This window comes from Argiope bruennichi, chromosome 4, assembly GCF_947563725.1.
Source record: "Argiope bruennichi chromosome 4, qqArgBrue1.1, whole genome shotgun sequence".
Taxonomy (NCBI): Eukaryota; Metazoa; Arthropoda; class Arachnida; order Araneae; family Araneidae; genus Argiope; species Argiope bruennichi.
In genome coordinates this window covers 418,428-445,789 of record NC_079154.1, presented here as the reverse complement: position 1 = coordinate 445,789, position 27,362 = coordinate 418,428, and the positions used below count along the sequence as shown (strand labels likewise).

The following is a 27,362-nucleotide window of genomic DNA, read 5'->3' as shown; positions in this document are numbered from 1 at the left end:
ATTGTCTGAACCTGGGGTTGTTGTTTTTGATTTTTTAATTGCGAATTGTAATTCTCCCATTTGTAGTGCTCCGTTTAATTCGCTTTCCTGATTGTCCGTAAACTGGACTGATAATGGTTCGTAAGAACTGAAATTGTTGGCATAAACTTCTGCGAACAGATTACTTTGCACGAATGGGTTTGTGATAAAAGAATTGTTAATAGAAATGGTGTTGAAGGATTTATTATCATCATATTGCTGATTCAGTTTTCTTAAAATAGAATAAAATAAACGAGGATTTCTCGCGCTATTACATAATTTATCCCAAAATTTTTGTTTTGCTTGTTTACTATAAAATTTGAATCTGCTTGCGAATTTTTTCTGAAGAATCCAAAATTTAGTTGATATGCATCTTGATGCTTTCTTCCGATATATGATTTTAAAGTTGAAAAGTTTGTGACTGGTTTTATCCCACCAGGGTGGGTATTGTTTGTTATTCAAAGGTATTTTTTTAGTATTATTGGATATGATTTCTGAAATGTTTGATGAAACTGAGTCTAGGTTAAGATTTGTATCTTCAAAAAAAAAAAAAAAAAAAAAAAAAAAAAAAAAATCTGATTGAAATAGAATAGATTTTCATTTAATTTCTGTGAGGAACCTTTGTTTGTTGTGTAGAACTTTGCAGGTGGAAATAATGGGGAAATTGTCGTTGTCAAAAAATGATTCAGCAACAAAACAATCTGAGCTACAGATGATTGATTTGGAACAAAGGGTAAGATCCAGAAGTGATTGGTTACCTGCAGGAGTAATGTGCGTCGGGTTCGAAGTATTTAAAATGACAAAATTTGAATCCGTTAACCAGTCGACAAAATTGTTGCTGAGTCTGGAAGAAGTGGTTGAGCCCCAAAAAGAGTGATGTAAATTAAAGTCACCAAAGATGAACGTTGGTTCAGAAAGTGAGTTAAAAAAGTTTCTGAAAATTTCAATGTCAAAACCTGTAGGGGCGTAAATGTTAACTATACAAAAATTTAGAGAAGCTGTAATGATTTTAACGGTGAGCATTTCCACATCCGAATTTTGAGGTATTTCGGAAGGGATTATGTATGCCGACAAATGATCGGGGATTCCAATTAAAAGGCCCCCTCCCAGTCTGCCTTCCCTGTGAGATCTAAAAAAACCTTTTTTATAGAAACTAAAATCTTCTTCAGCATAAAGAAAAGTTTCTTGAAAAATCCAGAAATCTGAAATTGAGAAGGGGGGAATACCAAGCGAGATTTTTTTATTCCTAATACTACGGCAATTCCACTGAACAAAACGCATCCTAATAGATTAAACTAGAGATGCATAATCCACGATTTTTTGAATAACAAATAATTTTGCTATGGTTATTTTTAAATATTTGTTCCAAATATCTGTTACTTCAATCATATTATTAATTTAAAATTATTATTTAATATTAAATATAAAATTTATTAATTGTAATTAATACTTCATTTACTAATTTAAGTAACGTGTCATTGAATTAATTTATCTATTTCAGCTTACTTCTTAAATTTGATTTTTTTCAAAACTATTTATTTAATTTTTGCATTGGAGTAAAACATTTTCTGAAAAATTTGAATTAAATATAAATGTCATTTCTTTAAATTGTTTACTTTAGTTCTATATTCTACCAATAGATGGCGCCAGCAGTAAATGGAATATATGCAAAGTCAAATCACAAGCAATTAAGAACGATTTGTATGGAACAGTGCATCAACACATACGAATACCAATAAAACCGGTTACTCTCATGAAGTGGAGCGGCGACTTCACACTTACCAGTGAAGTCACCGCTCCGATAAATTTCAGTGATACGATGATTCCAATAACCGGTCCGTTCACAGATTTCTCCTTTTCTATTATGTTCGAGAGCTTCCATTGGACATATCGTATCAATTGTTACTTTCCAGCGAAGTCACCGCTCCGGTAAATTTCAGTGATATCGTATCGATTGTTACTTTCTATCGTGATCCAAAACTTGTAATCGAAATATCACCAGTAAGATGGTATCAAGGATTTGAATCACACCCCTCTTAACTGATTGATCACTTGTATTTGTGACTTTTTGATATTGGTTACGTAATAACCGCAGCGCTTTACAAAGAAGAGAAACAAATAACAAGCAGTAAAGCGGGAGAGGAACAAAAAACAGCAAAGCGCAAAAAAAGATTATTAATCCTAAGTCCCAGCAGGGTCACCAGCGTCCCATTGCATAGACTACTAGAACTAGCGAAGTTTTTCGAAGCATTAAGTAAAGCTTTTTTCTTCCTGGATGGAGATTTAATTTTTTCCCGTTTGTCAATCACATGAATTAACTGTAGTAAAAATTAGTTTCCCTTGCCGGGTAAATCTCATGTTCATGATATTTGAGTGTCTGTCGATATTTTGCTTTATGAAAGTTTGCATCAGAATGGGGTTTGTTTGCGGTATTTCAGAAGAAGCATTCGCATTAGAAAAAATAACGTTTATTTCCTCGTAATGTTTCTGACCTAAATTTAGCAGTAGGTCCTTGGCAGGTTTTTCATTCAAAAAATAAATGTCAGTAATTTGAGGCATCGTGTTGAAGGCGAGAGATTCAGTTGAAAGGATTCATCACTAAAGTCTTGCACTGATACAAATGTGTGACTCAGCTTGCAATGAAGAAAAAATCCACAAAATATAAAGGAACAATCTTACCTCGGACAAATTGAATTAAGCAGAGTAGAAATATGAGGAGAAACAAAAAATAAAACCTTGTCTAATCTTGAGAGTAAGATGCGAAAAAAAAAAAAAAAAATACAGCGTACAGTATTTTTAAACGCAACTTCGCTTTTTTATAAACAAAAGACTGTTATATCTTTCAAATAAAAAAAAAAAACGATCTGATCTCAAACTGATACTTGAAATTATTTTCAATGCCCCGCTTATTTTTTCAAAATTTTAGCTGTCTAAAAGTGTAAAGCGCCACATTTTCCCCTATCGGCAACTTATGGAACTTTTTTTTCCATGGATTTCTTTTTCCCATGTCGTCAATAGTCCTCGTACAAAATTTGGTGGCTTTGCGGCTGATAGTTCAAGCTACAGAGGTTTCTGAGTACCGTCAGTTTAAAAAATACAATCTGTACTTCATGTAAATATAAAAAAATGCCATTTTTTAAAGCTGTTTCAAAATATTGAATTCTTTAGTAAAAGACCTCTAAATGGGGAAATTCGTTAATATGATTTATTTTAAATTCTTAATTTTTGATGATGTAGGGGACTTGCTCCCTGCAACTGGCCTATATATACTGTTACTCCTTGTTAAGAGAAAACTCTAGAGCTCTCAAAAACACATTTATTGTGAGTGGTATTTACAGAAGTGAGCACTATACAAGGAAAGAGTATATAATATATACAAATGAAAGTGAATACACATAGTGTCACCTGTACCTTAGACGTTGTAATTCATAACAGATGGCATTAATTAAAGAAATGTCTTATTCCTTTTCCCCACTCTATCAGACTGAAATTTTTTTTAAAAAATATCTAACTAGTAGACATCTTGATTATTCAGAATACTTTTTAGCTTATTATTTGAACTATATATTCAGCTGTAAAATATTACAAGCATGATAAAAATATTCATTTGCAGTAACAATATGGAGACCATTTAAAAATAGTAAAATGCCGTCTAATGTTATAATGGCTTAAGAACATGTAATGTTATATTTGGCTCTAATGGAACTGGCTTTGTTAAAAAAACATACATTTTTTTGTTCTTACCATCTAGAAATCCATGCAGGGAACAGACAACTGGATGGGCATGGCACTGCAGTATGGTATCCTTTTGCAACATTTCTTTCTGTGGCAGTGAACTTTCTTCTGAAAAGCAAAGTCCATGCATGCATTGTAGTTCAATGCAGATAATGAACTTTCTAAATGATGGTTAAATGTTAAATATCAGGAAATTAATTTATAGGAAGTGCTTTAGGGCAATAAATAAAAACATATATTTACATTCCATTATCATTTAAAAACCACTATACAATCAAATGAATCTAAAACAAATGGATAAGGTAAGTAGCAGCAATCTATGGCTCTGAAGTCACATACATGTTTTTAGATTAAGAAATAATATATTTAAAACAAAATAAAATATTAAAATAAAGTAAAAGAAAAAATAAACATTATTCATGGAAATCACAAATTGGGGAAAAAATCACTTTAGGCTCAATTTTCAAAAAATGTATATTTCATAATAGACTTAACATACAATAAAATTCCTCTTGGCAAGCAGAAAGGCAAAAATAAATTCCATATTATCTTAGCAAATGTTTTCAAATTCCTTTCAATGATTAGAAAAAACCATAAAATATCATATCAAAGCAACCTTACATAATGATTTACTGTTCTCATATAATTCAGCATATTGCAAAATAAATAATATTAAGGTTATAAATATTATAAAAAATAAAATGCAAAAATGTTATTTTAATGCTTAAAATATACTATTGAAAAAATTTGAAATTTTTAAGCAAGGAAAAGATTGTATTGGTTCACAAAAATTAAAAGTGTTTCTCCATTTTATATATTTGAGGAAATTACTGCTTACAGTAATTCCTTCCTTCAATTAAATGCAAAGACAAATGTTTTATGATGCAAGTTAAGTATTTATCATTACATTTTTCAATTATATTTATTGGAAAAGCATTTGATTTTCTTAATTACAATAGAAATTAAGATCTTATCTTTTATGCTTTTGAATCTTTAGTAACTTTTCATAACTAGTAAATGAAATAAAGGGATTATATCATCAATTTTTTCAGTTATACTTCAGTACTTGTGTATTAAATGCTTGGCAAACTTCAGGCTTAATCACATATCAATAACAAGCATAATCTAACTGGCAATTAACCACTATTATGCAGCCAAGACAAATACCCGTATTTGAGTTAAAACTATATTGATTGTCTAAGACAGTATACTTACAGCAGATACAACATACATCAAACCAAATGACCATCAAATTATCAAAAGATTCAGAATAAGGTTAATTTAAAAAGTGCCTTTAATCGGCAAAGTTTATGTTCACTATACAAAATAATATAGAAAATTCTTTATATAATGAATACTGCAAAATATAATTGAAAATTTGAACAGTAATCTATTTTACACTTTCACAAAGTGACTAACATCCAGTTAGTAAACTGGTTGATCAATATAACGATCAGTTTGATAAGTATTTTCTTTGGATAAAAAAAAATAGTAATCAAGCCTTTCTGACAGTGTTTAATCACATTTAAAAAAGCCTACCACCAAAGAAACAAAAATCTGACAAATTTCAAATTATTTCTAATGATTAAGGAGTTTTTGTGTATTTCACTTGTTTGTATATTGTTACAAGAAAATACAATTTTAGAAAGTAATTTGGTTTATTTTAAAAAGAGAAATAAGACTCACTCAGACTCTTGTTTTCAAGATAAAAGTGATATAAAAGGTATAAAAAGAACTAAAACAATCCAGCTTCTGGAATTTTTTATGCTTTTTTCTCCTGTATTTTTATTTAATTAGTTTTATTCAATTTTGTTCAAGTGCATTTTAAATTATGGAAATTAAATAAAGATAGGAGTTTCCTTTTTTCCAAAACTGGCAATATAGATTGTTGATGCTAGAAACAGTCACAATTAAAGGTTGAAAATCCCTTTTAGTTCCTAACTACAAAGCAATTGCAGTTACTGAAAAATTTTAAATACAAAAGTTATTTGTTTTAATGAGGTACTTATCTGTTTTATTTTTCTACAGTTATAAAGAATTAAAAATTTCAACTTCTGACCATTTCCACTTCTGAGTCATGATTATTTATGAACTCATCTGACATTTTTACATTTCTTACAATATATCCAAAGCTGGTTAATAATCACTCTAATTATCATTTTCAGAAGACAACCGGTAAAGTGTTAGAACCATATTGTATATATATTGCAATGCATAGTCTTCCCACAAGGAATTTACTAAAAGTCATGCTAATTCTTAGTATATAAACAATAGTGTGCGAGAAAGTTAGGCTTGATACTCATTATTAGATGTTATTTTATGAAGTATAGATTAAAAATGAAACTTGCTCAACAAACAATTTTATCTGGTAGAACATTATAACTAAGGCAGGCAAATATTAATCAATATGTAGAAAGAGATAGAGACACTCAAATGTGTTCAAAAAAAAAAAAAAAAAAAGTACAAATTTTCTTGTTTTATTTACATAAAAAATTCCATAACATAGCAAAAATAATACAATGAATACTGAATTATTTACAGAAATATGTTTATCAAACAGACAGGATCAGAGAAAAAAATATTAATTTCAAATAAGACATTCAATACCTGATGGAATAAAGCCTTATAGATTGTCAAATTTACATATATTGTTACATAAGCAACACAATTATTTTATGTACATATATACAAAGTTTGTTAAATGCCATACTTTACAAATTTTGAGTTAAACAGCAAGTGAACAGTTTTTTGAAAGATATTGATTAATGGCTTACATGATTTTATTAAATGCATTATTAATTAGTGGGGGGGGGGCACTTGAATGCATGTTTCACAAAAGATATTAAGGATATCAATTCATAATAAATGCATTATGTAATGACAAATGCACATTTCTCATCAGTTAAGCATATCAATTTACTTTATTTGATACAATATTTAACTCAGTAATACTTATTCCTAATTTTAAAAAAATTAAGTATATAAGCAGCATGCTTGTGCAGTAACTATATAGTCATTCATAACTACAAAAAGCATGAAATATATTACATTGTTTTTCATATCCAAGAAATGATAGTAGCCCTAGGGCTTATTTATATTATACTTTACAAAGCAACAATACAATCAGGTCCACCTACAGCTAAAAGTTTTTTTCAAACATTCAAATCGAGAAAACACTTCAGTAAACCATAGTTATAAAAATGGAATTTAATATACAAGAAAATATTATCATTTTGCTAAACTTAGCCATATATTTTTTAGCCAATTGAGAGAATATTTACATTAAAAAAAAGCAATTTTTTTTCTTTTTTCAAGCAAAAAGGCAATTTTTTCTTCAGCATGTGGTGCTAAATTTAAGAATACTAATTGCCTCAGCATGTGGTTTTGAACAAAAGAAGTTTCACATCCACTACTTGTATGTTGAAGGTGAGCATATGCTTCACTAGTCAACATTACGTATACTGCTTTGTCCAGCTATATACAGCTTGTTTTCAGTTATTTAGTATCATATTGTAATCATTTATCTACTTTATTTAATTTCCAGAATCTATTATGAAATGTAATACAATTATCAAGTAGATTGTTCAATCTTCACTTCATATACAAGCTTAATTCATCTTTCAAAAGAATTTGATTAGATACATGCCCAGATGATTCAATTATTTTATTAACTTATTTAAATTTTTACAATAATGTAAAGTAATATAAACTTTTCACTATCAAAACAAATGATACTAAAGTTGAAACAAAGAAAATACAGGCCAAGAACTTTAAACACATTATGTAAACAGTTAAATCTATGCTTTCCTTAAAATACTAAAATTATATTCAGGAAGGAAAGCAAATGAAAAGCTTAAATTTATTGATTAGTAAAAAGAAAGACACTACCTACCTATTTTAAATATCAGGAAACAAAATTTTTAAATTACAAATTACTTGGGAAAAAATTAACAGCTGCTTCAAAAAGAATAATAATAATAGCAATAAAAATCTATGAATATAAATTTATTTATTTTTTAAAGTTCAATGAAACAATTTGTTAAAGTCAATTATAAACCTACTGCTCATTTCAAATGCAAATTTAAGTAGAACGAGCATTTTTTATAACAAAGTTAATTACAGATAAACATTTTTATATCATAGTAATATACTTATTACACTAAAACATTAATTTTAATGCATACTTTTTGCAAATATTTAGAAATTACACATAAATAGGATTTTTTTTTTCCTTTTTTGTAAATTTCCCAACTATAAATGGTGCAAATTTTTTAAAAATCAATGCCTTAACATGCAATACAATAAAATAAAGCATCAACTTGAAAAAGAAATAGAAATTTTTCATAGCTTAGTCTTTCATATCACTGGAAAGTCTTTTTTTTAAAGGTGGTTCACAGCTGTCTTCACTCATATCTTCTGATTTCAGATGTAACGATGCATCTGTGAAAAGAATATGACAAAATAGAAAATGCATATTATCACATTTTCAAAACAGAGCTGAAATGTCGACATAAATTTCATTCTAAACAGAATTTTTTTATGATAAAAGTAATAATCAAAAAGATTGAATTCTTGAGTATGGAAAATTTTTATTCACGCCAAAAAAATTATCCATCTTAAATATATTAGCAATAAAGACCCAAAGATACAATCCTTTAAATCTTTATTTACCGTATTATTTTACCATCAATTTTTCAACCTTTAGTTAAGTTTGATACAGAGTAAACCCATGAAGAAAAATTTTTTAAATTAATTAAAATAAGTTAATTAATTCAATTAATAATAAAACATTTTTAATGTTATTTTTAGTTGACATCTATTGCTTTCTATTGGAAATACGTTCTTCATGTTCTTTTAAATATAATTAGAAAAAATAGTTCAAATTGTGAGGATATCAAATTGGATTTAAACGGTACTTTAGAGTACCGTCAGTAAATAAAGGGATAACGTAATTATCTGATAGGATAATTTTGTCCTTTTTAACAAGAATTATAACAGTTAATTTCACTCATAATATTAAACATGAACCATTTTTGAAATATTGTGATATTAACTATGCTATACTAAATATAAATCATCTCAAGGATTCTATCACTTACTTTGAAATACTTTTTTTATGGTTTGAAAAAAACATGGTTATTTCCTAACCAAAGTTGATTAATATATATTATTAATAAGTTTATTTTTCCATTATATAAGAGACAAACTATATCTTACTCATTTAAATAATGCATAATTTCTTTGTTCTTTGAAACTTCATTATATAAAAATTAAAACAATGAATATGAGGATGTTCAGCAGTTACTGAGAAGCATGAAAGAAACTCATTTTTTTTATTATTATTAATGCAAAGGTGCTTTACATCTGATTGAAGCATAGGATTCAGTTGCCGTTTGGAATACTTATACAATAAAATTTCTATAATAAATTAACTTCTAAACAAAAAAATAAAAATATTATGAATTTAAATTACGCTTTTAATTACGACATTAAAATGCTGATTGGGTAAAAGAAAAATGCATCACACAATGATGCAAATATATTAAAAAACACACTCATGATAAATTAATTCTTATTTGCTCGTTAAAAAGACCATCACATCAATCAATTTCCAGTGATGACTTTCATATAATGCACACACACACATTTTTATTTAACAGCTTATGTAAGAAAATAAAAGACTAGCAATTTTATAAATCTAAGCAATTTCTTTTTGTCTGAAAATCAATTAAAACACTGAATATTTCTAGTCTTTCTTTTATAAGCATTTATTTAGGAAAAAAAGTATTAATTTTTCACAAATGAATAGAAGAAAGCTCCTCATAGAATGCCAAGGTAATTCCAGATACAGAAAAAATTTCCCTCAATTTAATTTATTTTGAAAAATTGGAGATTTATTTATAGAAATAAATACGAGTGACATTTTAGAGATAAGTACAAAGTGTTCTAAATTTAAAAAAAAAAAAAAAAAAATGAAAAATAAGATGCATGTCTAGCTAAAAGCATTGCTTTTAATTTTAAGCCCAAGAAAAGACATAAACACTTAAAAAATTGAGTTTTAATTTAAATCTTGATATCAAAATTCTGAAATTTACCATGTTATCTCAGATTAAACAAATTTTTTTCATTAAAATGATTCTACTATACCAAATGAAGAACCCGAATATTTATTGAAGAGAATAACAGAAAAAGAAAGCAAATAAACATTAGAAGTAGTGAAATTATTAATATTCTATAACACAATTAACAGATATCTAATCACAAGGAATTAATGGCGATTATAAAAGCTTCAAAACATAAATAAAATATCTCCAGCTGAAAGAATAACACCTATTGCAAGGCGATTCAAGCGATAAAATGCACTTTATTAACAGAAAGATGATCTTGAAATAATTTATATGTTCAGATGTACGATGGAAGTTTTAATTAAAGAAGCATTTAATTAAAATTCGATTGTCAAACATCAATCAGGCTCCCTTTTATATCTATGAGTGCTCTAAGATTTAGAAAATTAACACATAGTGGTAATGGAAAATGTAAATTTCCATACTATGACATTTATATATTTGGCAAAAAAAAAAAAAAAAAAAAAAAGCTATGACTACAATGAAGCAAAGTAAATACACTGCTTTTAAAAACTGATTTCAATCTTTTTAAATTAATTAATTAAAGCAAGGATTCTAATTAAAACAGAAGTATAAAATTCAGTTTAATGCTTTGTCTAAAATTAGTACTAATAAATAATTAAACAAATAAATTCCTAAATTGCCCCTCCCAACAGCAAGGTAGAGTTTCTTCAGCAAAAATTTTCATTATTTCAAGACAGTTGTGGAGAGCTGGGCATTACTGAGTATGATAATTTAAAAACATCCTAAAGTTAATATATTGCAAACAATCAAAATATTCAAATAAGATTTAAATGGTTTGACTAAATTTGGTAATAAAACCAAGAAGGTGACAGTTAAATAAAATGTCACATTTTGCCGATAATTTTTGGTCGGCCCACTCAGAACTCAATGCAACTAATGGTAATGTCATTAGGTTCACAGCTTTTCAACACATCTAATTCAAATGTTGTTCATTCAGCTTACAGTTTGCACTACTTTTGGCAGTATAACTGATAAAGTGACAAGTGAATAAAATATCACATTTTGCTGACTATTTTTGATTGGTTGCCTAAGAATTCAATGTGATGGATGTCAATGATATCTAGTTTTCAGATTTTCAGCAGAAAAATCAAAATCAAAATTTTTTTTTAAGTTGCCCTCCCCTACCCCATCAGCACTTTTGTTTTTCATTACAGTGATAAAGATAATCTGATAAAATTATGGCGATATCCAGTTCCAAACTTTTGTTTCCTATGAAATTTGAAGAAGATATGACCAATGCTTATCAACTTTACAACATTGTGAAAGATGAAATTTTCTTGTTCTTCTATTAATGAAAAGATGTTTAATTCATTATTGAAAAAAAACTTCATTAAATTCTTGTTTATAATTTAGTTATGATTTTAACTTTGCACTCCATGCAAAAAAAAAAAAAAAAAAAAAAAAATAGTGTTGGTATTCTGCTTCTAATTAACATTTAATAGGATCCCAACATGTCTGTTCATAAATGCAGATTTATTTGTAATGCAGAGAATTATTTTAAACAACATTTTGTAACTCATAAAATCTTTCTATTATTTGAAAACTAATTCTTAATAAAAGAAAAAAATCCTGTTTCATCAAAAAATTTTAAAATCTCATTGTTTCTCACATTGCAAAAAGCTCATTTCCCCCATAAATTCTTAAAAATTTTTTAAGATTTATACAAAATTTAGTTAAACCTGATAGGTGATAGATTAAATATATGCTTACAACACAGAATGTGATGGTAGAGTATCAATTCTGTTTTCAACAAAAAGTTTTTACTTTTCATGAACAATAAAAAGAAATAATCATGTTTTGCAAATAGTCACTTACACTTCAAATTTAAAAATTCTTTCAAGCTGAAATATTTTTTTTTTAATAAATAAGATAAAGTACACCTTAATTAAATGCGTTTCTTTCCTATATTTTAGTTTCTTTAAATTCCATTTACTAAACAATTTACAATAACAACAATGCATAAATACAAAGGAAATACGATACTTATAGCGAAGCTGAATGTGTGTGTGTTGGCGTCATACAGGCCAGACCATTTGGCCTACAGATACCATATTTGGCAGATGTGTACCACAAACATGCACCTCAGAATGTTTTCTTTTTTAAATTTAAAATTCAAATTTAATTAATTAAAAAAATAAACAACATGTCTGCATTTTTCAGCTATAACTTCAGAAAATATTACATCAAAAAATTGATTTTTACATCATACTGATGTTCAAAAAATAACCTTTTAAATGATACCAATGTTTTAACAAACAAATTTCTATTTTTAAAAATATATTTAATTATATTTATCAACAATTTATTTCGCACAAAATAAAAATAAATTTTAACCTGCATGAGCATGTTACTGTGGATCAGGAAAAAAATCAAGGAGTTGTCATCACATTGACAAAAGCTCAAATTAAATATTATTGCAAATCTGAAAAGTGTAATTTTTGTAATGAGATGAAATTAATAAATATATTTTTTAAAACAGAACTGCAAGACAAAGTTTTCAGTTTTCTATAATCTTTTACAGTATCTACATTATCAATTCAATAAATCTGTTTTATTTAAGGCAAACATAACTTAATAAATATCCTTTCAATTTAGGGCCCAATGGCTGATTTGTAAACCTTTAATAAAAGAAATGCATGTGTTAAAATGATCTAAATGAAGTAAATATATTTTAAGTAACTTGAGTTAATAAATTTCACATTATTTAAATTCTCTGTTCTGTGAATTCTATTTAACAAAATATTCTTGAGAAACTAATATTTTAAATAAAAAGAGTTGCACTCCAATCAACTAAATCAGTCACTAAAATTGACTGATTTATAAAAATCTAAATATATATATATAATGAAAATTATTTTTGTACTGCACATAAGATTTAAATGCTGAATGATTCAGTTTTATGTACTCATATTTAATTTTTTTAAAAATAGTTGGTTTCAGTAAATTTTTTTATACTAATTGCAATTTAATCATTTCCACTTCAATTTAAAGCTGAAATTTTATGAAAGCTGATAGAAAATTAGAGAGATACACATTACATTATGGCTTAAGACCTTTATAATAGTAAGAGTGAATTATATGACTATTGAAATTTAAAGCTTAAAAATATTCTGACGAAGAAGCTATTAAAAGACAAGTTACATAAAATAATTTATGAAAATTTTAACGAGGATTAAAATTGGTGAACTGACTAGTCATCAAAGGCAGCTAGTATTTAATCATTAAATTTTTCTATATGCTCTGCAATATTTTTATAAATAATTTAAAGAAAATTATTCAGTAGTTAGGATTTCTATATGGAGCAAATAAAAAAATTATAGTTTCAGCTTTATAATATAATTAAATGACATATCTTTAAGAAACAAAAAAAAATTATTAAAAAAAATAACAATAAAAACTAGAAACAAAATCTATAATTTTTTTCGGCAAAAGTGATAAAAGAACCATTTTACCTTTAGCTATTATAATTTTCAGTATATTGAGAAAGGGAGAGAGTGTGTGTGTGGGGGGGGGGCACCATTAATACTTTTTTACTTATTTTTTGAAGAAGTACCTCCATTTGATTTGACAATATTAAATATATGTAATAATATATATGTAACACAGTATGAATTTAAATATTAAGCCATCTACAGACGTTAAATGGCACCAATTAGAATGTCACACAGTATTAAGTGTTTAAAATCTAATTCTTTTTTAAAGCAGACCCCCCCCCATCTTTTGCTTATAAATGTCGAAAGCTCACAATTCAGGAATTCAGTCAAATTCACTGCAAGTCATTTGTTTCACAATGGCACACTAACGAATACATACAATATTATCTAGGTTTTATATTTTTGAGGGAATCAGAGGAATAGGGATGCAAATAGATAAAGTAAATTCTGAGAAGTGAGATATGCTCAAGAATAAAGAAGTAAAATTTCCTAAATATTCATCTATACTTATAATAAAAAATTGTGTGATTTGGTACAACTACAAGCCAGACCATTGACTTACATCAACCAAATTTGGAACTGGCACACCCAGGATGTCAGGAATGTGCACCTTGGAGCAAATTTTCAGAATTTTAAATCTGAATTTTAATTAATTAAAAATTAAGCAAAATTTTGGCATTCTTTTTTTGACTTCTGAAAATATCCTACAAAAATGATTTTTAATCAAATTAAAATTCAAAAACTATCAATTTAATAATACCAGTATTTTACCTATATGACCTAACAAAAGTGATTTTTAATCAAATTAAAGCTCAAAATTATCCTTTTAATAATACCAGTGTAATACCAATTATCCTTTTAATAAAATCTAAAAACCTATAAATCTAATTTATAGGCTTTTAGGTTTTATGCCTAAATAACCTATAATTTAAATCCTATTTTCAATGAATTTTTTTAAAAAAAATATTTTAATTATATTTTCAAACTATTATTTCCCACAAAATGAAAATAAAATTTAACCTGCATGAGCACATTATGAATATGTAACAAAAATTAGTTATCAGCTCACTGTCATCACGTTTACAAAAACTCACACTGAAAGATTAAGTTAACTCTCACTGCAAACTAAACCTATGAAATTGTGATGTTCAGCAATTGTTGATGTGAAATGGAATAAAAATAAAATATCATATTTTTTAAAAACAATTAATGTGAGAAAAAGTTTTCTACCATGTTTTAAAATAGCTACATTATTAATTCGATAATTCCATTTTATCTAAGGCATACATATTTTAATATATGCAGAATATCCACTGTAAATAGGGACCAACAGCTAATTTCTAATACTTTATTAATTACATATATATCCAATAAAAAAAGGTCTAAATGAAATAAATAATTATATTTTTTCGTAGTTTTAATCAATAAATAATTTGTTGAATTATGAATTTTTATGCAAATCCTCTGTTCTGTGAGTCATATTTAATAAAATATCCTTGAGACACTAATATTTTAATAAAAAAAAGTTCCACTCTTTTGCAATAAAAACTGACTGAGTTATGAAAATTTGAGTGTGTCTATTCTATAAAAATGCACGATTTTATACTTCTCCATTGACTGTCATGAAGAAAATAAGCCAATTAGCAATTGGACTTTTTCCAAGACTAATAATTTAAAATAATGAAATTGTTGATTACCCTAAAATGATGATATTCAAAGCTTTATAACTCAGTCGGGTTTGATCGTAGTAATTTGAAACATAGATTATCAAGAATATGATTTATAGGATCAAAGAATTGTATAAAATTTAGACCTCTTAATTGTTTCAGAAGTACATTTATGGATTTAAGTAAAATAAAATATTACATACCCCAATTAAATATTTTTGTAAATAAAATAGAGTTTCTAAATGGATTAGAGAAATTTATGTTAAATAATTCTTTTTTAAAAATTCTTTGGTTACATAATACTGGAGGATTCAATTTTCTGTAGTCATTTTTTAAAAATATGTTTCATTTCAACAAAACAAAACAAAAAATTGTTTATTGAAATTTTATCTCTTCCATTTCAAAATCAAATTTAAATCTTATAGTTGCAGATAGCAAATAAGACAGATATGTAGTATAATAAACTAGATATCATAAGTCTACTATAATTAGATGAGTCATCTGACTACCGAAATTTTAAGCTGATAAATATTTTGCTGCAGAAGCTATTAAAAAACCAAGACACATAAATATTTAATCGAGAATTTTAAAGGGCATTACTTCTGGTAAATCAGATGGCTGCCAAAGGCTACTAGTTATTAATATTATGGCATATTTATTCTTATTCATATTATTTATATTAAATAAATATCCAAAGCAAATAAACTGATGATACTATTCTGCTCTTGTACTTCTGCTTATCCACTGGTAAACAGAAGGGTTGTTCAAAAATTTCAGATAGATTCTTGAAAATTATTTTTACCTCTTTCAATAAATGATGCCATTATTACTTGAAGCATTTTGATTGCAATATAATTTTAATTTAATTTTTTTCCCCACTCAAATTGTTTGGTGTGATAAAAATAGTGAGAAGCACTAAATTTCAGAAACATTGTAAAAATAGAAAATCTGAGAAGGCCAATAAAATTATTGTCAAAAATGAAAAAGGGATAATATTGTAGTTTAGTTACCAATTATTTTATTACAGTCAAAACAATTATTATTTAAATTTCAAGACAGAGACTTAATATGAAAAATAAAGAAGAAAAAGGAGATGGATGTGTGAAAACAGAAAATAATTCAGTTCTAACCTGGCTGGCTATCTGGAAACTGAGCATCACTACTATTTTCCATGCTTAAATTTGTAGCATCATCGCTAGCAGCTCGAGAATCTTGACTTATGTCTGCAAAACCTTAAACAAAAATATAAATATTAATAATTTACTAATTGTTAGAGTGAATAACTAAACAAATCTCCATTGAGATCTAATAAAAATGTTTTGTTCTAAAACACAAAGGGATTACAGTTTACACAGGTATTCAGAAATTCTATTGTGATAATATTAAAATAAATTTCAATTTTGTAATAGGGAAAATACTTAGTATATAAAATGTGGAGTTCTTAAAGGCATATCTATATAGAAAAATACTCCATAACTTTAATAATTAGCACTTCATTACTCACATGACTGTCAGATAACAATAAGATGATTACAAGTGTGCAGATTCGATATTAATAGATATAACATTTTTTCAACCAACAATGACAATTGCCTGCATTTAAATCTGCCAATGATTTGATAATTCCCCCACTTTTTTTTTGTTTATTTATATAATATAAAAACATCCTTCAGAATGTCCAATTATGATAGTATAAAAAAGATTTTTATCAAGAGAAAAAATAACACTTTTGCATGATATGATGTGTAAAATTCAAAGTTGTATTTTCTTCTAATTGCTTGTATTTTCAAGTTATGTACTGAGAAAAGTTTATGAATTTATGAATATATGTTTCTAAATGGCATAATCACTTCAAAAACAGATTTTTTTTTTTCAAAAGTATAGAGAACACTATACAAATACTAATAATAAACAATTTCAATATTCAGTCTCAAATACTCATAGAAATCATCATTCATTTGAATGTAACATGAAATATGTTTAAATTAATTTAATTAAAATTTTCAGAAGAAATTATTAGATATTCTGTATATTATAATACCTAAACTTGATTCTTCCATGACACTAGAAATGGAACTGGATTCTCTAGTACACATGTGTTTGCTCTCACTACTAACAGGTGAACCTGTTAAATAATAAAGAAAGTAGTTTAATAAGACATAGATAAAAAGATGTTTACAAATATTTTTCTTGTAGTAAGTCTAATGACTTCCAACAAAGACTTCAAATAGAACATGTTTTAAGAGTCAGAATCTATGATTTATTCAGTTTTAATTACATAAAATTTATTTTCATCGATGCATTACAAAAAAGAATGTATTTTCACTGCCACATAGTAAAATGAAAAATTTTTTGAAAAAAGGGGCAGGGAAAGGAGAGACTGCCTGCCATTCCAAGGTGATTACAGACAACTTTTAAAATAAGAGTAGAAAACTGGGCCAACCAAATCACCAGATATGTGGAATGAAAGACATAAAAGAATTTAAATAAAAGACATTCAGAATGAGTGTAAAAGCATTCAATGCAAATGCAGAGATCAGAAACTTCACTTTTCATCATAATACATTAGAGAAAAATTACTTTTTATAATGCATTTTTAGTAATTGATTTAAAAAGAAAAAAAAATTTTAATTCCATATTAGGCAAAATACATAAATGAGAAAATTTAAATGTTACAACAGGATTTAATAATGAGTTTCATTATTACTAAGAAGAAAATCATAAACTTCACAGAATAAAAGGACAAAATTCCAAACTATATAAAAAAAATTACCAAAATCAGCATTAACACTGTACCATAAATAATACTAGTTGCAGAAAAGAAATTCACTGAAACTATGAATACTTATTATATTCATATAATTTGATAAATGTAGACAATGACTTAAGGAAAAAGTAAAAACATTAAATCACATACTATTTGAAAAATGCAGAATTGCCAACAAAAATAATTAAAATAATAAATACTTGATTTTTAATACACTATATCTTATAGAAATGGTCCTTCATTATACACCGAGTACCCAAAGAAATTTCATTTTTAATAACTTCAAGTTTCTAAATATTAGTAGCTTTACACTAATACAGATAATTTTACACTGTTACATATTTTACAAGACAGAGGAAATTATTTTTTTCATTAGATAGCTACATTACTAACCAATGAATATTAGTGAAGCAAGAAGCTTAACAATAAATTACAAGCTTTAAAGTAATACAAAGCTTCAATAAATGCTTATAGCTGTCAAACTCATATGTTATCTTAATCTTATAATTTCAGTGCTGCCTATTTAATTATTGTGGTATACCAATAAAACTGTCATTACTTCGATAATTAAAGGAAATTTCCAACATGGAAAAGAACAGTACACTGTAGCCCTCTCAAAGTAATCTTTTCAGGGAAATCGAATATTAAAATTAAATTCCATAACCAATCATTAACTTTAAAAAAAAATTTCAAATAATTAAAATTTAATGGTACTTGTTAACTGCACATCAAGAATTAAACCTGAAAAAAAAATGCCAAATTTGTCATGTTCATTACACCAAATGATTAATTGTCAAACATGTCATATTAGTCATAATTAAAATCTAACTATGCTCACCAATGACATGTGGTTAAGCCAAAAGTTTTATTAGATGTTTTGAAAAGTTCTGGTAAAAATAATTTCACAGCTAAATATCTGTATATTTTTACTTCAAACATGTACTATAGACATGTAGTAATCAGTTGATAAAATATATATTAATATAGAAATATCTATATATATTTTTCAGCCAAAAAACATTGGTTATAATAACTCATTTTCAAAAATAACTCAGCCAAATTAATATCCATCACAGATTTAAAAAATTACAAACCTAATGTAACCTTTTAAAAGCTTATAATAATAATAATAAAAAATTATTTTTAGCATTTCAACATAAACTGAGTTACAATAAACTATAAAAGATATAGCAAATAAACAGAAAAGCATTTGAGTATGTTTTATTATCTTCACCTGTTCTCCCAAAACAAATAATCAAAAAACCATTTATCTAAATTTTTGTATTTCTAATTTCACATTAATAAAAATACAATGAACAGAAAATTTCATTTGAATTTTTATACAATAGTTTTTCTAGCAATTTTTACAGAAAGAAAGTAAATATTTAAATTTGCATATTTGGACCAAGTATTCTTAAAGAAGTCAGTTAACTCTATAAGATTAGCGGGGGAAAAAAAATTAAGAAATCAAATGTTTCAATTTCTGCAATAAGAAATTTAGATGTTTCAAGAAATCACCAAGCTGATATAAATATAAAGCTTCACAAATTTTTCTTTGCTTTATGGCATTAGACAGTTTAACACTTTAAGAAAACAGTTGAATTATAAAAAAGTATTCTCCCAATTTAAATACCAATATCATAGTTTTCAGAAGTAAATTAAAACTGAAAAATGGAGTAAATGATCTTACTTTTACCACTTGGTGACTTTCCGTCATTTGGAAGACATTTCTCAATGTTCTCCTTATTTCCTCTACATGATGTGCCTTTTCCTTTAGTACGACTCTAGACAACAGACATAAAATTATAGATTAATAAGTTTCTGAAGTCAAAATATAATTCATATTTTATAGATTTTCTTATTTAAATGTTGAACAAAAGAGGAAACATAGGCAAATATTCACTTACTTGTGCTTCTCGGGTGGTTGGCACTGAAAATAAAAGGTAAAATACTTTTAAATAAGCAAAATTAAATTCTCTGACTATTACATGAATGAAATTAATTACAAAATCTGACTTTTGGGCCAAGACATTAAAAAAAATTTAAACTGCATTTCATGATATATGTTCATTGTTATGGAAGGAAAGATATTTAAAAAAATTTATTATGATGATCAATACAAGAACAATGGTATTTTTCTTACAATTGTTATTTGATTAAATCGTGGAAAAAATGATTATCTGTTCAATTATTTATATTATATTTATATATATATCCTTTCGAAACAAAATTACAATAACTTTTCAGAACGAAGCACAATAAATTTGAAGGTCATAAATAAAACTCACCAGGAACCCATTTATAAATCTTCATAGTTGTATCACCAATTGTCACCCATTTTTTCTCCCTGTGATAATAAAATTTCATTTAAGACAAAATTTCGATTTGATCAATAAATAATCTCACTGAGTAGAAACGCTAAATAATTAAAACATTTTCAAAATAAAATTCTAATGTTTTTTATGCAATGGGTTCATTACTATTAATAACTGTGCAATAATTTTTAATATATTCATCACTTTTTTTTATTTTAAAAATAACAAGCAATAAAATATATTTACCATTTACGAACTTTATCGATGGCTTGCATAACACGCTTAATATCATCTTTTGCTCGACTACGAGTTTCTGCACGAATCGATCTGGACATCATATTGAAGTCCCCCTATTTTAAAAATTTCAAAATATAAGGGAATTAAACTGAATGCCAATTCTTGAAATGCTGTCAATTAATTACAAATTGAATGAAGCCGACAAAAAAATTTTGACACTGATAGAAAAAAAAACTAATAGTGGTCGAAGTTAAAGTTTCTAATAAAAATCGTAGACAAAAAGTGGAAAATTATTTCTTGAAAAAGGTATTACTATAAAAAAAAAAATCCCTATCATTATGCATATATTTGATATGAAAAATTTAAGTTTGGAATAATTTTAAATAAAGAGCAAAACCATAATTTTTTTTTTAATTTTTGAAAAATTTTTAGAAGAAAAAGAAAGAACAATTCTCGTTGTTCTATTTTTTTTAATGAACAATGTTACACTACTGGCGATTTTGTTTGTCATCTATGATGAGTATTTAGTTTCGATAGTATTCCATTTTAAAAGATATTATTTGATTTCTTCTGTTTGTTGGCTTCTTTCGCTTTCATGTTAGTGTTTTTGTCGTATTCTGAAATCATCCAGGTTATGAAATCGCACCATTCATCTTGATGACTAGCTCTTCTTTTGAGATTATTTTGAGCTGATAAAATCGTTGAATCGTTCGAATTAACTCTCTGATTTTAGCAACTATAATTAAACTATCCTAGCAACACTGTTATTTGTTTTAAAATGTTTGCCAATTTTTTTTTTTTTTTCTTTTTTTTTTACATATCTACATATATAAAACAAAGTCGTAAATTATGTTAGTTACACCATTTATAACTCAAGAACGGCTGTACCGATTTTAATGATTTTTTTTGGATTCGTCTCAGCCCCGAATAGCAGAACAACCATTAAAATATCGTAAAAATTCACGGGGAAAAAATTAATGGTGAATCGTAGTTTAATCCCTCCTTCGCCGTTGGCGAGAATGCGCCAAAGCTGGCTACCCCGTTTTCTCTAGCCTAGAACTCCTCCGAAAAATATGGCGTAAGCTTTTGGTTGGCGATTTTTGAAAAGTTCGCCAAGCAGGGAGTTAAATTACGATCGCACCAAAATTAATTTTGATCTTAGGGGATTTTTTTTTTTTTTTTTTTTGATTTGGTAACACTGCAACAACTGTCAAGTAGGTCAAAACTACTAACTAAATGATTTGTTTTGTTTTTACCAATTTAATGACTGAGCTTCGTAACAATATTAAAAACGTTTTAATACATAAATTGATAATTCATCTATGCTATTACCGCACAGCATTTTCTTAGTAAACTGTAAGATAAATAATCGCAATTCATTCAAAACGATAATTATTAAATATCCGTGCACACGCGAAAGTATTTTTCAAACTTCTTAAGCAAAAAGTAGAATTTTAGCATGCTCTATAAATCAGTGATCCATTAAAACGTGTGGAATTCATCATATTCAAATAAAATATCTTATTTCCGAGAAACGTCTATGTGCACAGTAATAAAAATTTCATACATAAGATAATAATACTTGATCCATTGCAACGTATCAAATTTATTCTACGCATTAAAAAAAAATTCTGGAAAGTGATATCATATTTCTGAGAAACGTTTCTGGATTGGGTCGTAAATAATTCGAACATTTGGCTTCGAAACATTACAATTTAAAAATAATTACCACTACTAAAAAATGAAATAGTTTGAATTTATAGAGGCTGGATTCTAGCTCCCAGGATACGTTTCCAGTTTTTTTGACTGGCAGACGATTTTCAGCTCGGTTTTGCTACAAAATGAACTGCGACTGTGACAGTTTAAATTCATTTCTTGAACTTCGATGGAGGCCTTTCGAACGGAATATTATTTGCAATTTTCTGTTGTGTATTTAAAAATATTTTTTTATAATTAATTATTATTTCTTTAAAAAGCTGAAAATATTGCAACAGTGAGATAATCTTCGGCGCGATGCTTCAAGTGTTGATTGAATCGAGCAGCGGTTCTATACGATTGCACAATTCCTCATATCATTACTTTTGGCCACTGTTCGTGCGAGATCGGACATTGCAGTAGCAGTTGCTTCTTCTGGCATAGCGGCCACATTTTTGGAAGGATGTCGTACGGCTCATTCAGTGTTAAAACTGCCATTAAACCTACAAAATTCTGAACAAGTGACATGTAACATTTCGAAACAGTCCGCAATGGCCACAATTTTAGTAGTATCTAAAATCATCATATGGGACGAATACGGGGTGAAGCACTTGACCGGGCATTGAAAGATCTGCGCAGTGACCCGAGATGCTTTAGAGGCACAATGATTTTACTGTCTAGCGATTTCCACCAAACACTGTCAGTCATTCCAAGATCGACTGCTGCCGATGAAATAAACGCTTGCCTCAAATCATCAAATTTGTGGCGCTACGTGAAGAAACTTCAACTGACAACAAATATGAGAGTTGCATTGCTGAACGATCCATCTGCTGAAGATTTGACTATCGGTAACTAGTCGGTAATCACAAATGGTTCCTGTCGACGAATCGAGCGGATTGATTTCCTTTCCTCGGAATTTTTGCAATTTCGTTTCATCGAAAGATGAGCTCATTAACAAGGTGTTCCCGAACATCACTGATAACCACAAAAATCACAAATGGTTGAATGAGCGAGACCTAAACCAACCAAAACTATGCAATAGAATGCGTTTGTTGATAAAAAAAAAAAACTGATGATCAATGTGATTTACGCGACTATACTCAAAGGAAAATTCAAAGATGAGGAAGATCTCATTCCGAGGATTCCCATGTTCCCAAGCGATATGCCCTTTGAGTTTAAACGAATTCAATTTCCAATTCGTGATGACGATTAATAATCACAAGGTCAATCGTTGAGTGTTTGTGGTCTGATTCTAGAAAACCCATGCTTTTCTCATGGTATGTGACATGTTCACGTGTTGATAAACCATCCGCTTTATTTGTTCTTGCACCTGATACAAAACAAAAAATGTTGTATATTAGAAAGTGCTTGACTCAAGAGAATAAACCCAAATGTATATATAAGTTGAATAAAGAAAATATCTTTCTGACTAGCCCTTGTAATACTTGTTTTTGTAGTTTTATAGAATTGTTTTTCTCCTTATATTATTATAACAAATCAAATATGATTAAAATCGGAACAGCCGTTCTTGAGTTATAAATGGTGTAACTAAACAGTTCATTAATTGTTAGGCGGTACGAAGTTCTCCGAATCAGCTCGCATATATATATTTTTGTTCTGTTCAGAATCCTTCTTAAGAATAAGTGTTTATTTTATGAGTAAATATATACTACTTTGAAATTTGAATATATTTTAAAATTTTTTAACAACAAAGCAGCTTTTATTTGTTTATCCTTTTAATATTAGAATTTTTTTGAACTACGCGACTTGAACTTTCTGAATATTCATTCGCATCCATCTTTTCGAAGTAATAAATCTGCCACCGAACTACTTTGATATTGTCTTACGGTTTTTTTCCACACAGTCTGGCTTTCACTTTTATTCTGTTAACTTAAGGCCGTTTTAATTTTATTTTTGCTCTTTATAGTATAAAGTTTTATTATTAATTTTTTAGGATGATTTTCTTACTTTAAATAATATTAATTGGAGTTTTGTAAGTATTACTAAAATGACATTTTTTTAAAAAAATGATGTGTATTGAAAGATGTAGTCAGAAGAAAGAATTATGTTTAAAAAATTGAATACTTACTAAACCTAAAGAAGTTTTGTTGAAGCTCTAGAAGTTATCATTTATCGAAGTACAAGTCGAAAATATCATATTCCTTCCATTTTCTGGGTAAACATTTTACATTAGATTTTTTTAAGTACGCAAAATTTGTCTATTCTATTAATACATGATATTTTCACCTTGATGTTTTGAATACTATGAAGATATAGTTACAATGTAGTTGGCGTTTCGTGCTTTTTGGAATGATTTCTGAATTAAAATAATATTTTAAAATTTCTATCATATTGTTAACAGAACACATAATTAAAAAAAACTATATTATAATAAAAAAAAATTTCATGAGATTTCATTCTAAGTTACTGGGAAAAAATAGGAAGAGTATACAAAGTCATTCAAAATTATCTTTATTTGACATTATTTTTAAGCTTTCCAAATATTAATAAAAAATTTCTTTCCTAATGAAGTTGCTACATCCTATATCAGCCTTTAATTTTTTTTCTCTGTAGTATCAAATCCATATGTTACGAGTTGATAAATTTTATAGTTTCATATAATATGTAAACCTTTATAATATAAAGCTTCATATAAAATTCTATAGAATAAATTTCTAGGGAATATCACTATTCGGAAAAATTTTTTTTAAAAATTTCAATACATTTTTAATAAATATGTCAATTTTTGTTTCAATCTGATACCGAAAGGTACATTTAAGAACTTTAAAGAAGAAATAAGTTTTATGCAATCTGTAACAAAATAAAAACAACTTCAAAAATGCTTTATATCTAGTTCAGATATAAAGCGTTTTTTATATAAGATCTCAAGCATGCGTATATATATATATATATATAACCAATTCTTTTTTAGGATGGAATATATAATTATAAAAAAAAATTGTACTTATAGGAAATCTAAAGCGATCACATAAATCAGAAGAGAAATTCTTGCTTGATCACTGGAATAAGAATGTTAATATTTATGTGACCAATCTTATTCAATTGAAAAAGAATTCGCTGTGGTTTTTAAAGATCTTCAGATCCTCTGATGCTATTTGAAAAGGTTATTTTCTATTTTAAATAAAAAATCACTAGTATCAGACGACAGGATTAAAAATCAGTTCAACAACAATTCGCTCTTCATTCCTGGGACTTAACAATTCCTGTGAATAAACCCTAGTGATAATGTAATATTTATTCGTAACAGTATTTTCCAAACTGGAAAGAAGTCTAAAATAATTTTTTTTTAAAAAAGTTCAGTATTCGTGTTTACCATTGATCGTGCTGCATTGGGAAGGATTCCTTTTTCCAATTATATGCACGCATGTAAACGTAAACTGAAAGATTTTCCTCGAGAGAAATTCACAGACCTTTTTTGTGCTATTAAGAATTAAGAAGAAGAATCAAAAGCCATTAAGAATTTAATTTTTATACAGCATGATAAACAAATTAGGATGAGGAATTTTATTCATAATTATAAGTAGGATTTTTAAAGTGGGAAAGGACTTGTTCATTCTGGGAAAAGTATTTAAATCCAGCAACGAAATTATATTTGAAAGACGATCTTTAAAGATATGTATTTTTTGAAGAATACTTAAGCAGTGATGCTGAAATGAAAGAGGACATGTAATTATGTTTCCTTCTTCCTGAAATGAATCCATCTCATCCTCAAAAATCTTTCGTTCTAAAGAATGCATTGATTGAAATTAAATTTTAAAATGCTGATATTCATTGGTTATTATGAAAACTGGTATTCTTTTGGGGGCCTATTCAATTCAATGATTTAAGAATGCCATATTACTTAAAAACTCAAATTTCTGTCGAAGCCGAAAGATTAATTAAGCATTTTGATGTAGTCGATATTAATTGCAATACTACTTCTGTTACTTTAGCAGATCGATTTGAGTATCGAAAATTGTTATTTTCCTAATTTAAAATTTTATCAGATAATGCTATGAACGTTAAATATTTACTAGATACAACACTAGAGTCCTATTCCGATTTACTCAGCAATGTATGGACTGGTATAGGAAGCCATGCTATTGTGGGAACAGACTACATCTCAGAGAAAAGGAACTTCCTTCTTTCAATGAATTTAAATTCATATTCTTGAAGTTTAGATTTTTAGGAGATTAGACGCTGTGAAAGATCAAATGCGATAAGTCAGCGATTCTCCACCTGTGGGGCGTCCCCCCCTAGGGGGGCGAGAGCACACTAGAGGGGGGGGGCGCAAGAATATCCATGAGAAAATATTATTTTAAAAAATTGATTAACTGACTGAAAGAAAAGCACATATACACATAGAAAACAAAATACATTTTGACATATTTAATAACTTATTAAAGTAAAACAACTTACTTAATCAAAACATATTAAATTAAAAACAAATTTAATAATTATTAGTGAATTCCTTGGGCCTGTCTTGCAGAGAAAAGTTTTTTGAAGGAAGGCTTAATATTAGAAATAGCAACTCTCAGTTCTATTTCTATATTTTGTCTTCAAAGAAGCCACAGCAGAAAATCCAGTTTCACAAAGGTAGGATGTTGAAAATGGTAATAGAATGTGAAATGTCCTTGTTTTTAGTGCAGAAAAATCAACTTTACTCCTGACCAAAGTTCAAATAGTAATTTATTACAAAATTGACTTTTAGTTTCGCCACTTGTCGTGAAGTCTATGAATTTTTCTTCCTCATTAATTGAGAGTCCTTCGGTAGTCTTATGAAATGGATCCCTAATCCACTCGTAACTTGCTATCAGTTTGTCGTCAGCATGAAAATACTTTTTAAAATTCTTTGCCAGCATGGCTAAATGATTTTCAATGGTTACAAAAACAACTTTTACATGTTCTTCTTCAGCCTTATAAGTTTTAGTACAATCATCCACATTTACAAACATTTTAGGTTTTTTGCTTTAAATTTCTGCTCCACAATTCCAATTTTCTACAAAAAGCATTAACTTTATCACTCGTATCCAACATATGTGTATAGGCTCCTTGGAGTTAAAGATTCAAGTTATTTAATTTCTCGAATATGTCGACCAAGTACCTCAATTTCATCACAAATAAACTATCGCGAAAATTCTCAGCCTCCTGTCTGTTTTCTTCTTCTAGGAAAATGGCGATTTCTTCTCTTAATTCATAAACACGTTGCAAAAATTTCCCACGTGATGACCATCTTGCCTCGCAATAAAATAGTAACGCTGAATGTGCTGAACCTATGTCTTTACAAAGTACGGAAAAGATTCTCGATTTCAGGGGTCTCATTTTTATATAATTTACTAAGGTTA

General features: G+C 27.5%; 1 protein-coding gene across 1 annotated transcript; it reads right to left on the bottom strand.

Moving 5' to 3' along the window:
- Positions 1 to 6,294: 6,294 nt before the first annotated feature.
- On the bottom strand, positions 6,295 to 20,559 carry LOC129966998 (B-cell CLL/lymphoma 7 protein family member A-like). Its single transcript, XM_056081629.1, has 7 exons — positions 20,332 to 20,559; positions 20,059 to 20,117; positions 19,678 to 19,700; positions 19,461 to 19,554; positions 17,045 to 17,128; positions 16,134 to 16,235; positions 6,295 to 8,193 (listed from the first exon to the last, which is right to left on the bottom strand). The coding sequence occupies exons 1-7, from the start codon at positions 20,421 to 20,423 to the stop codon at positions 8,102 to 8,104; spliced, it is 546 nt and encodes a 181-aa protein (XP_055937604.1). The 5' UTR covers positions 20,424 to 20,559; the 3' UTR covers positions 6,295 to 8,101.
- Positions 20,560 to 27,362: the final 6,803 nt, after the last annotated feature.